The 13,629-nt window shown below is 37.7% G+C and overlaps 1 protein-coding gene and 1 pseudogene across 4 annotated transcripts in view; both read right to left on the bottom strand.

The window, feature by feature from the left end:
• YME1L (ATP-dependent zinc metalloprotease YME1L) overlaps positions 1–13,629 on the bottom strand; it is a 138,254-nt gene that overhangs the window by 41,166 nt on the left and 83,459 nt on the right. For all 4 annotated transcript variants that reach the window (XR_010860163.2, XM_067146883.2, XM_067146881.2 and 1 more), the window contains one exon: positions 6,687–6,819. Coding sequence is in view for 3 of the 4 variants with exons in the window: in XM_067146883.2 (XP_067002984.1) it covers positions 6,687–6,819 (133 nt within the window). In the remaining variant the exon portion in view is untranslated. The remainder of the gene's footprint in view (positions 1–6,686; positions 6,820–13,629) is intronic.
• On the bottom strand, positions 1,236–2,454 carry LOC137500938 (uncharacterized; annotated as a pseudogene).

Raw genomic sequence — 13,629 nt, 5'->3', positions numbered from 1 at the left:
GACAATGCCTAGAAATTATCAGATACAGAAAGAAGTTGCTTCAAGGTGTAATTACGAACCAAGGTCATTAGAAAAAGCCGTATGTTATATTAAAAGTGGCAAGTTGTCTTATAGGAAGGCATTTGATTTGTATGGTATGCCTTGGTCCTCCCTACAAAATGAAGCGCACAAAGTACTTCCAAAAAATGGGAAGATAACCAGTGCTAAATGAGGAAGAAGGAAATGCTTAAGGAAGCTCAGTCACCCTCCGGCCATGCACCAACACAGCCTACTACTTCCCGCCGCCGCAAATAAAATGTTCTTCCTAGGAAGTCGATTTTTGGCCTGACTTCTGCCGAGATGAAAGCGCTGGCAGCAGCAATGAGGATTAATGCAATGAACCACACAATGAAGGCAATGACGTTCTGGTGTTGCAAGAAGAGGCTTTCCTTGTTGCAGATTATAAATACAAGTTTGAGGAGCAAAGAGCATACGAGGCAGTATTTTGGCCTGGCTTGAAGTATTCGTTCAAGGGATGTGGATGTCAAATACTTGCACCCACATAAAAGCAACAGAAAAGTTTTTTTGTTTCCTAACATCCCTGAAGAGGATACAATAGCTAAAGAAAAAACTTCAAAAATACTTCCAGCTCAAGTTGAGAAGAGAGGAATGCTTATTTTCAGAGAAAATAGAATTATAGGCCGTTGCAGCTATATGTTCACTGTATAGACATTTTTGCATTAAGATTTGTATCGTTTTTAAGAAAAATTATTAAGATCTTTCAATAGGGTTTCTGTGCAGTTTATAACTATTAATATTTCAATTTAGACTGGAAAATTTTACATTTACCTTGTCAGAAAATAAATATCAATCAGTAGGGGGCGGATTTCTATGACCTAAAATTGTATGAAATATGTATGCATTTATGACCTAAAAACAAAAAAAATATGACGTATAAAATTCAAAATATGACTTAATGAATAGCATCTACGTTACATAGAAACACTTTTATTACGACTGCTACAGGCTGGAATTAATTTAGAGTTTAAAAAGTTTTAATTCTTCGAAATCTTTAACCCAAAATCAACTAAAATGATGAATATTTCATGAAATCGTTAAGGTTACGCTGCATACTCCTAGGCAAGAACGGACTCTGTGGAAGACAAACACTGCAGTTACTTTCACTGTTCAATATTCAATCAGTTTTAATTTATACACAAAACATATGTTATTTGAATGAAACTATCATACCTGATTTAGTCTCCATTATCAGAATTGTTGCAATTTATGACCACATGCATCTTAAGATTGTTGAATGAGAATTCCCTCCTGTTGTCGCTGAGTATCGTCTTGTAGCGAGAAAAACTTCTTTTGACATCACACGATGTAACGGGAGCGTATTTGAATAGAGTTAAATAACTTGGAGAAAATTCCTGGAAATCTGCAGATGAAGGGTTTCCACAAAGAATGTCACTTATTCCACGCAGGTACACAAGTCCGCTATTTTTTTCCAGTACATTTTCTAATTTTCTACACACCCTAGATGCTATTGTTCCTTTTGCATGCTTTAATTCCTGTTCAACGCACTTTACAACATCCAGTGCATCACTTAGTTCTGCACCTGAAATTTCCAGTTGCATGATTGCTCCAGATAAAGAATTAAAATTGGACTTTATGTAAGCCAAGTCTACTTTTAATGTAGTGCTTGAAAATAAATCTTGAGTGGTTTTTATGGAGGACGATTCAGCAGGATCAAACGACCTCACGATCTTCTCCACGACATCCAAGTTGTTGCAATAGTACACTGCTGCATCAAGCTAAGTCCCCCCATCGCGTTATAACTGGCCGGTGAGGTAGGGGTAGTGAAGGTGCTTCTCCTAGAAATTTCTGAACGCGAAGTGGAGCTTTGACAAACACTTTCTTACAGTTCGATATTAATTTATCAACTTCCTGGTAGCTACATCTAACTTCTTCAGCTGCCCTATGCAAAACATGTGCAAGACATGTCACATGTATCATTTTCGGGTATAGCATTTTAAGTCCTTTGGCTGCCTTCACCATATACGGGGCAGCGTCAGTTACAAATAGAAAAATGTGCTCTCTCTTTGCCCCGTTTGACCACAACAGATTATTTGAATTGTCAAAGAGAACAGCAATGATGGAGTGGTTTGTATTCTCTAGCACTTCACATGTCAGGAGGAATGTATCTCCAGGCCGGTCTTCCTTCAACGTGCCAACAATCACATTTGCTACATATCTTCCATTCACATCTGTGGTCTCATCTATTGAAACCCATATCTTACTGTCTCCCACGCCATGCCTTATTATATCCAACATCTCTTCATAACAAGAGGTCAGATAGTCCTTCCTGAGAGTAGATTCGTTGGGAACAGGATGCTTTGTATATTTTCCAAGAAGCTATCTGAAGCTTCGGCTGTTAAGTTTCTTTAAAGGAATATTGGACGAAACCATCATCTTGCAGAGATCTTGTGAAAATTGTGAACACTGTGAACTTGATGTCGGGGTTTCGAATAGCAGACGTTGCCTATTTGAGTGCAGAATATCTAGTTACACAATTCTTATGTTTTACAGTATTACAGTGTTGTTGCACAGAGAAGCATTTTTCGGCAGTAACTTTTACCTCACACAATTTACAGAATAATATCACTCCATCCGTACTGAAAATGTTTTCACCGAACTTGCGAACAAAATTTTGCAACTTCCCACAAATTGAGACTTTCGTTTTATGCATATTGAAAGGAACTGAATGACTGAAGCTCCCTAATGACCAAGGTCATTCAGTGTGTTGAAGGTGGAAGAGTGAAGGGCGAAGGAGAGAGATCAGAACAATGACAAATAACTGCAGAATTACTTCTGCTTCCGTGTAAACAATAGCCCGGTTTCCAGGAATTGACCCAGCTAGCAAACAATAGCTCCTGCCTGTTAGAAACATTCCATACACTACTTTAGAATGTTTTTTTTTTTTTTTTTTTTTTTTTTTTGCTAGGGGCTTTACGTCGCACCGACACAGATAGGTCTTATGGCGACGATGGGACAGGAAAGGACTAGGAATGTGAAGGAAGCGGCCGTGGCCTTAATTAAGGTACAGCCCCAGCATTTGCCTGGTGTGAAAACGGGAAACCACGGAAAACCATTTTCAGGGCGGCCGATAGTGGGATTCGAACCTACTATCTCCCGGATGCAAGCTCACAGCCGCGCGCCTCTACGCGCACGGCCAACTCGCCCGGTCTTTAGAATGTTTCTTCAGTAGTACCGTATTTCACGGCATAATCGTCGCCACCGCGTAATCGTCGCATCCTTTATTTTCAATACAAAAATCGGACTTTAAACCTTTAATTACATAATCGTCGCACGTCCAAATTTTGTTCACTAATCTGGTTAAAAGGTAAATGGAACTGCAACGTAAGTTGCACATGAATGCGCAATTTAAATATGTGTATGGTTTATGGGCAATTTGGCAACACAGTCACGTTTGCGACATGTTGCACAACGTATAAATAAATAATACCGGTATATGTACGACGCATGGCTTACCGGTAGACTATCGGCAGTTTGACAACGTGGTCGCGAGACAGTTTATTTATTCACCACCTACATATTATGCTTACCGGTAGGCTATCGGCAGTTTGACAACGTGGTCGCGAGACAGTGTACTATTTATTCACCACCTACATATTATGAGTTCCCATTTGAAATACGTAAGGCTGTAAGTTATCGCTTATCGGCAACGTCGCCAGGAAATACCGGCTAGGTAGGTTGAATGGACCTCGAACCAGCCCTCAGATACAGGTAAAATTCCCTGACCCGGCCGTGAATTGAACCCGAGGCCTCCGTGTAAGAGGCAAGCACGCTAGCCCTACACCATGGGGCCGGCTCCTGTGTTATTGCGCACGAAGTGAAATCCAAGACGATAACGCAGATTTCCACGGAATTATTCAGGCGAATTATTTACGATGTCTCAGTTGTCATCACTAGACTCTTATCTTACTACTACGTCATAAGTGTCCGGGCATGGGATGAAAACTTTTATCCAAGCAGTCAAGATAATTATTATCCAATGCTATTAAAGTTTTATTTTATAAACTCGTCAGTAATGTAATGTAAAATCATCAATAACTGGGAAGAAATATTAACCTAATTACCGTATGTTTAAAAGAAATTGAAAAAAATGAATGTTCGTTACTGACGTCTCGGAATACAGTCAACAACTATACAGTAGATCTACACCGCGCTAGCTAGAGCTCTGGTTTGCGAGCTTTGCGCAAGCGCAGTAGTGTGTCGCAACCAACGAGCTAAACTGATATTGTTGCATGCTTCCTTGCTGCCTAACAGTATTGGCTGCTCTGGAATGGACAGATCACAGATGCATTTATTTGTTTCAGATTTACGTGATTACTGTAGACATGTGTGCGTGAGAATTTAAGTTTTTGATGATGCTTGTTGTTTTAAGGGGCCTAACATCGAAGGTCATCGGCCCAATTTAAGTTTTTAATTTGTGTTTTGGGTGTTTGCAGAAATAATTTGTTTTAATAGTGAACAATTACGGAAAGTCATTTATATCGCAAAACATTAACGTGTGAAGCATTTATAAGCGATTATGGGTAAATATAGAAACTATTCTGCGCGCTTCAAGCTAAGCGATCAGTAACACATTAAATTTAACATTGCAATGATTTTAACCGGCTAGTCATGTTTTGGACACCCTCAGAACACTTTAAATATCAGAACACTTTAAATATCACAACACTAAAGCAAAAAGAACGAAGAATTAAAATAAAGGACTATTTGTGTCCGAAATCACGTAATACGCTTTGAAACTTCGGACAGTGGTTTAAAAAGCATGTGCGTCCGAAATCACCCTGATGTACAGGGTGAATTCTGTCACTCTTTCTTGTTTTCTCAGGAAAACATGTGTTGGCACATATTTTTCGTTTATAGGGTATTGTATTAATTGAATATATTCCTCATTATTAAGATGGAAAACAATACAATATAAGATCCCCTTCATGAGTTACGGCGAAAATAACAACAAAACCGTCCGAAATCACCCCGTTTGATGGTACCTATTTAGAGAATGTAATTTAAGAGATAATATAACTTGGGATAATACCAGGTCCCCAGTGTAGGGATTGTATGCCAGCCTCTTACCTAGATGCCTTGTTTTTTAAAATTTTATTTCCAGCCATAGTCATCAGACTTTATAACCTCACCTGCAAAGGCTCTGACAATTTATTTCATCACAGTGATGGTAATTGTGTTTCTTAGTGTTATCTCTTAATTTTCAACTTGACTATCAGTAATGCCAGCATGCAAACCTTCAGAAGAAGACATACAAAGTAAGCAAAATAGTGGGATCAAGTCTAGTCCAGAAATATCTATGAGAAAAGAATTGTTTGATTAAATGCACTGTGATGGCTTGAACAGGCATGTATACAGGCATGAATTTTTAGGATTAACGATAAATGCAACAAAAAATATTCTGAGGCAATTTTGAGATGAATCATAATATTATCCTGGTTAAGAATAAGCAAGGAGAATAAGAGAAGAATGGTACGAAAAGAAGTGTAAAGATGTAGATGAAAATATGATGAAATTTTTTTCTTTTCTATTTTGCTTTACGTCGCACTGACACTGATAGGTCTTATGGTGACGATGGGATGGGAAAGGCCTAGGAATGGGAAGGAAGCGGCCGTGGCCTTAATTAAGGTACAGCCCCAGCATTTGCCTGGTGTGAAAATGGGAAACCACGGAAAACCATCTTCAGGGCTGCCGACAGTAGGATTCAAACCCACTATCTCCCGGATGAGAGCTCACAGCTGCGCGCTCCGAACCGCACGGCCAACTCACCTGGTCATGATGAAAGGTAACAGCAAGAGAATATACGCTGAGATAAAAAACACAATTTGGAACAAGAAAGAAAATACTGAACATTGTATGGAACAAGAAAACAAAATGAAGTAGATCTGCATTGCAAGAAGTACACAGAAAAACTTACCCAAGGAATTCTAGCTACAGATGTCCTGGAAAATGAGGATGAAGTGGAAGTTGATGAACTACGATCACCAATACTCGGAGAAGAATTTGACAAGGCTCTTGAGAGATTAAGACATACCAAGGCTTCAGGACCAGATGAAATCCCTGCAGAGATCTTACAGGCCATAGGATATAAAGTCAAAGACAATCGATATGAGCTAATAAAAGAAATGTACATAACAGGAGGAATCCCAAAAGATTCTGGACAAAGTATCCTTATTCCCATCCCAAAAATACCCCAGTAATGCTACTGTATATGAAATTTTGTTTGTATATGTTGCCCTATAGTAGAACAACATCCATGTAAGTTTGTTATATGTCCAGCCCCTCGGTGTAGGCGGCAACGCGTCTGCCTGTCACCTGGTGGCCCCAGGTTTGATTCTCGGCCGGGTCAGGGGTTTTTGATTGTAGGCCTACATGATTAATATCCCTGGCCTCGGGACTGGGTGTTTGTGTCGTCCTTAATGTTCCTATCCTCACATTCAACACTTAACACTTCCACAATTTCCAAATACATGCAGGTTTATAAAATATGGTGCAAAGTAGGGGGCAAAGATCTTCTAGGTCAACGCCCTGAATAAATAGGATTTAAAAAAAAAGTTCGTCACATCCCCACTATCTTCTTTTAATATTCTTCTATTAAATAAACTCACCCATCCATTTCTGACAACAGTTGATTTATAGTTTGGTTGGCATAAGGATGTAGTACCGAGTTGGTCCGCTTAGCTCCAACTGAATCTATTTCATCAATGAAGATGACACAAGGTGCTCGATCCTTTGCAGCTTCTGAAAAATTAAAAAGAAAGGATAAAAATACAATCTACATAATAAATCTGAACAAAGAATAATATAACATGCTAATGAGTTAAATTTTGTCAAGTTAAGTTTCTAGATACACAGGGTGGTCCTCCTACATTTGCCTCTTCAAATATCTCCTGATTAGTTGAAGATAGCAAGCAATAGGTTTTCACCTAGGTAAATAACAATAAGGGCCAGGTGAAAGAACATGCAATGTATTGTATGCACTTATATACTAGACCCCACTGTTTTTCATTTTTACAGCCATAAAAAATAAGGAACGAGGGGTGGGTTCAATAAGTGGATACCTCCCAGATTGTGCGGTGAACACACCACTTTTAAGTCCAGGCACCGTATTTACTCATTTAATGGATCCTTCCGCATAAGGGACAGAACAGATTTCTGCTTAAAATATTGAAAGAATTTCCTCGCATAATGGATGCCTTTCATACTCAACAAAAATGGTCTTAGTATTATTTAAAATATTAAGGTGATTAATTGGTTTATACAATAAAACTAGTAAACGGAGATCAACGGCTCCAAACTTGGTTGTACTGGCCACACAATACTGTACATTTACTGGGAAGTATAGAAATTAGTTCCTTCAGATACGTTTGTGTAAAGGGATAAGAGTGTATAGTATTTTTAGAGTATGTATAGCCTACGATTTCTTGACAATGAAGAGAAATGAAGGACGAAGTAGCTATTCAAATACAAGTTTGTTTAAAATATACCAATTATGACTAATTCATTTTACATGCATAAAATAACCCTGTACTGTTAGAATGTCTTGAATAGTCAGTTGTATTGATGAACAGCGTTTTTGCAATGGATAGGAATCGGTCAAATTATTAAACTTACACAGCGAGTTAGTGATACAGTAAAACCTTGTTAAGACGTTTCTGCAGGGGACAACAAAAATGAACGTGTTAAGCGAGAAAACATACTACTGAATATACGAATAAAAACCAGATGTGATTTTTCTCACATGAAGGAATTTTACGTCATGTATTCGCGAGTACAGTGAAAACTATACCTTCCATTTCTCAAGATGAGAGGAAAGTATTAAACGGCGTGAAAAACACAAGAGAACGAATATGAAAAACTTTTGTGCTGGGACTTACAAAATAAGAACACTAAATGGTACGAAAATCACCAAACAACAAATATGAAAACCTATGCACGGGGGCCAATAAAAATATCCAAGTATTATTGCAGATTACACAGTGTGTTATAAAACATTATTTTCTGGTCACACTCTTAGACAATGAATTGGAGGTTACATTCGGCCACGTGCGACTGCCGCCATTTTGAAAACTTCAACCAAGTCAAATCAATCGAGTCGAAACTCAAAGGTGCGAGTTTAACATTCGCAACCTCTGCACGTTCAAAGATGCGGATGCCAGTACACTTTCTGAAAGATTTTATGTTGTCTGCATTAGAAAGGAATTTCACTTTTTCCATATCCATACCTAGGCTATCATAAGACAAATATGCATCACACTAGACAATTTCACACGATTATTTTCCTAATCCAGATATAGGTTACCGGATCACGCAAGAAAAACTTCACTATACCACTCAATACAATATAAATTTTGAACTACTGAATGGAAAACAAGCACAAATAGGTTCACTTTTTCCGTAATCACGCAACTGTGGTGACGGCTCTTTCCCGAGTTGTAAATCATGTTTCTCTAACAAGGGATGACAAATAACATTTTCAGGACTAGGAAAAATGTGATCATACTCGTGAAAATTTGTGATGCGTTAGGCATGTTTATATCCTAATCCTGACATAGGCTACCGTATCACGTAACAAACATTCGCTATACTTCACTGTACCACTCAACACAAAATAAATTTCTAAATTCTGAATGGAATGCAAAAACAAGCAAAAATAGACTCACTGTGTTATTTAGCAATCTTGCTGCTAACCGGCAAGCACAATTGAACATTCCTGAATCTAGCAGCTAGCTCCCTGAACGTGCAACTTATCCTGTGAAATTCAGAAATTTAAAGCCTTACTCGAGTTGGAAATCATGTTTGTTTCACAAGGGATGACAAATAACATTTTCAGGGCTAGGAAAAATGTGATCGTACTAAGCGTTAATAGTGAAAATTTGTGACGCCATAAACAAGGTATTTTTTTACATAGATTTAATACGATGAAAACGGGACTTCAAATTTATGACTTGCTAAGCGGGAAAACGTGTTAATGAGAAATGCACTAACAGGGTTTCACTGTATTCAGTTTTAATAATAATTACTGCTGTTCTTTATTTCCAATTTTAAGTTATGGTAAGCGATAACCCTACTATTCGTGTTTTGTTACATTAGCTAAACAGCTGATGGTAATTGATCGTAGACTCGTCTGCAGCAAGACTATCAATAGTAATCGTCATCGCTAATGGTCTACTATATCGCTATTCATGTTAGGGAACATTTCACTTTCGAGATGGTGCATGTTTTAATATGCCTAATTTTTCTGTTATAAATTTTTCCTCACGTTAAATAGGTTCCCAGGTAAAAAAAAAAAAAAAAAAAAAAGAGAGAAAAAGAAGTGCTTTTTTTTTTTTGTTTGTTGACTGAGATTCAACATTTTTGCACTGAGCAAAGGGGCCGTGTGGTTAGGGTCGTGTAACTGTGAGCTTGCATTTGGGAGATGGAGGGTTCCAATCCCACTGTCGGCAGTCTTAAAGATGGTTTTCTGTGATTTCCCCATTTTCACACAAGGCAAATGCTGGGACTATTCCATAATGCCACGGTCGTTTCCTTTCCACTCCTAGCCTTTTCAAATCCCATCATCGCCAAAAGACCTGTCTATGTTGGTGCGACATAAAGGAAATTGTAAAATGACATTATGCTATAATTAGAGGATGAGAATCAAAATGTTTTCTAAATTAAAATGAGCAAGCCCTGACGACAATGCTATATTTAATCACACAATTTCAACACTTTTCCCCCCTAAAATGTACAGGCCACAAATCACTGTGAGGTGTTATGCAGAAAAACAAAACAAAAAAAACCAAACAATAAATTTGGAAGTAAAAATGTGATTAATAATGCCAAACACTTACTGGTAATTTATTTAATAAATTAATATTTAATAACAAATTATTAATGCTGCAGCTGTAACCAAATAGGCAGCGAAAAAAAAATCAAAGTGTCAAAACTGCTCAAATTTGTATACATCAAAGTGAGAAAGGATTTAGCAAGAGTGAGGATTATTAAGCAGAAATTCTAGAGAGTCTTAACATTTTAGAAAGTTTTGGGTTTTCAGAAAAAAGAAATCGTGCAATTGTCTGGACAGATGAAAGAAGAAAAGAAGATAGTGAAGGGATGAAGAAGTACTGGAGTGACTGAAAATCAAGAAAGCAGACAAAAACACGAGGAAGTTATTTTATGTGGTCCTAAGATGGCTGAAATTGAAGAAATAATAATAATAATAATAATAATAATAATAATAATAATAATAATAATAATAATAATAATAATAATAATAATAATAATAATAATAATAATAATAATATTAATAATAATAATTGTACCGGGAGGTACACCTCAACGCCGCACATTCAAATTCAACGCCTAAAGAACTCCTCTATTGGTGAAACAGTGAAACTACACCAACTTAGAACTTTACTCAGAAGATGTCACCACTAAAATCGGATGTAATTTTGTTATTGTGAAGTTTCCTGAACTGTGTGAATTTCTACTAGTTTTGTTTGCCAATCATCAAGAAGTTTGGACATTCACAGATAGATGACACTACTAAAAAACTATGATCATGCACCCTGGTGGGAGGTATAAGAACTTATAATTCAAAGAAGTTTTGTATTCATAATTTTTTTACTGACTGATGTTCATTTATTTTTGGGACCTTACTCACGAGATCCGATGCAGAATTGAGCAGGCCAGAACTTCTTTTCAGAGACTTAGGAAACTTTTGACAAGCCGTGACCTTTCCATTTCACTACGGACACGACTACTCCGGTGCTACGTTTTCAGCATTCTGTTGTACGGCGTTGAGGCATGGACACTAACTGAGACCATGTGCAAGAGATTGCAAGCATTTGAAATGTGGACGTACCGAAGGATGCTTAAGATACCTTGGACAGCTAAAATGACCAATATAGACGTTTTGCACCGTATGAACAAAGAACCAGAAATTCTCACTACCATCAAGAGAAGGAAACTAGAATACTTTGGTCATATGATGCGGAACTCTAAATACCACCTTCTGCAAGTAATACTCCAAGGGAAAATTAATGGAAAACGTGGTCCGGGGAGAAGTAGGACATCATGGCTCGGCAACTTGAGCCAGTGGTTTGGGGTGACAAAGCTTACTCTGTTCAGAACAGCTATGAACAAACAACAGATCATGCTACTGATCGCCAACGTTCTGCGAGGACATGGCACATGAAGAAGAAGAAGAATATTTCCTTCTTATTTACGCCAGTTTTGAATCTAGCCAATCTCTAATTTATGTAATTAATTTTCTACCAATCACAGTCTTCTTCTTATTCTTCTTCTTCTTCTTCTTCTTCTTCTTCTTCGATTTTGAGTGTAACTTTTAAATTGACCAATAAACATGAGAGGGTGTGGCTAGTTTAATCTTGAATGGTCTCGAACTTTCCCCGAGGGTTTTTAAATTGCGGACTTTCACGTTTCTTGGCCAATTGATCGTCGTCTTACTAAGTGTGTGTGTCAAAGCAGGAGGCCTCTTTCATCAGGCAGCAGTACATCTACTAGGTAATGGCTACATAACATCTTTCGTTCTTGCTAGCTCCGCATTTTAACCTGAGGGAAAGGTCCGAAATCCTTAACTATGTAACCTTCTTTTCTGAAAATGTAACTTTCTGCTGGTTAATGTAATAACTTCATAAAATCTTTAACTGTAAATCGGGGATAGAGAGTGATGTACCCTCTCGAGCTCCCCTTCATCTTGGTTTGCGGTGCCATGTTTTTGTAACCTTTCGTTTCTGCAATGTATTAAAGTTATTTCCACCTGTGCTACCCCAGTAGTTTGGGAACAGCCCCTGTTTCGTCGGCCAAGTGCCCTATAGGTTTTAAATTTTTGGAGCTCTGTCGTCGCCTCCATTCAAATTGTACTCGGGCCGTTTATTTAACCTGTTCTTTTTCACTAAGGCCCTGTAGGTTGGGTACTAGATACCTCTATGTAATAAGATTTCTATTTGTAAATAATGCCTTGTAAGACCTGAGATTATTAGATTTTCATGCTCTGTTGCCTTGAGTAGACTTGGAAAACTGAGAGGATGTTAGCTCTTTTTCAAGAGTTGTAAAAGTGCCTCTGGGAGGCTTGATACTGTAACTTAGGAGCAAGTGCTCCATGTATTAGGGGATTTTTGCCCTTGTATCAATTTGTGCTTTGTAAATTTGAGCTAGGAGCTCAGGAAAAGTAAAGGGAGGGCTTGAAGCCCATGATCTGTTAAAACCACTAATCTTGGATTTTTCTTAATCTTGTTTAATGTTTGCTACTTGTACCTGTAAAAATTGTTAAATTTTGTGTTCTGAAAATATAACCTTCAGTTTAAGTTTTAAATTCAATTCTTGACGTTGTAGTTAGACCCATTCGCCCTGGCACCTTCTTTCACCTCTCCGTTCTACGGGTAACCACGTAGTAATAATAATAATAATAATAATAATAATAATAATAATAATAATAATAATAATAATAATAATAATAATAATAATAATTAATAATAATAAAGGTGTATGGCCCCTGGAGAGGTCTGGTACAGGTCTTGGAACTGACGCCCTGTGTCTATGTGAGAATGGAGTCCTAGCATGGATCAGATCATAAAATTCATAAATGAAATCTACAGTGAACATAACACTTAGGTATTTGTAGATGATGATGTAATATGAGGAAAGTCTGAAGCAGAAGTGCAAAATAAGTTGAACTGTTGGAACAGCACGTTAAAAAATATGGGCTTAAAATAAGAAATACTAAAACCATAAAGATGACAATCAACAGGGCAGGAACCAGTTCTATCATTCTTACGGAGGTAACTAAGCTACTATCAATTTCTAACTTCAAGTATCTTGGAAGCATCATCGCAAAGGATAATACTGTTCAGCACAAAATACTTATCAGCACACAAAAAGCTTCACACTTCTACAGCCATGTGAGAAATCTACAGTGGGATAACAAAATACCTCAAAAAGCTGAAACAACCATCTTCAGCTCTTACTCTGTTCCAGTCCTCACCAATGTACTAGAAACCTGTTCCCTACAAAACAACGACATTAGCAAAATTCAAGCAGCAGAGATGAAATTCACTAGAACTATGAATCGAAGTGAATAGGAAGGAACTTGGCATGAAAATGGCCATTATCGAAATCATAGGGAGGCAGAGAATTTAATAGTATGGGAATATTAGAATGGATACCTCTGGAACAAGGTAGTACTCTGAAAGAGAAGTGAAATGAAAGAGGCCAGTGGGAAAGCCAAGGCGATGATGGATGGAGCTGTGAGATCAGAGTACGAGAAACTGGAATGATGTGTTAGAATATGGAGGAAGAGAAACGACATACAGTAAAACCTCGTTAATTCGAAGTCGTTGGGACTCAAAAATCGGACTTCGAATTACGTGATTTCGAATTAACCGCCAATTAGCAATTCAGAAGCACCAACCCTTGCCGCGTTACGAAATATTCTAAGGCCCGTTACTGCATGCATTTAACCTTGATTCACAGTTTATACCTTTCAAATGCCATGAAAAAAGAACTATTTCCAAAATGTATCCAAAAAGGTGCATTTGCAGTATTCAA

The sequence above is a fragment of the Anabrus simplex genome, chromosome 5 (assembly GCF_040414725.1).
Source record: "Anabrus simplex isolate iqAnaSimp1 chromosome 5, ASM4041472v1, whole genome shotgun sequence".
NCBI classification, from domain to species: Eukaryota; Metazoa; Arthropoda; class Insecta; order Orthoptera; family Tettigoniidae; genus Anabrus; species Anabrus simplex.
Note: the sequence above shows the minus strand (reverse complement) of the source record. Positions and strands in the feature narration are given on the sequence as shown.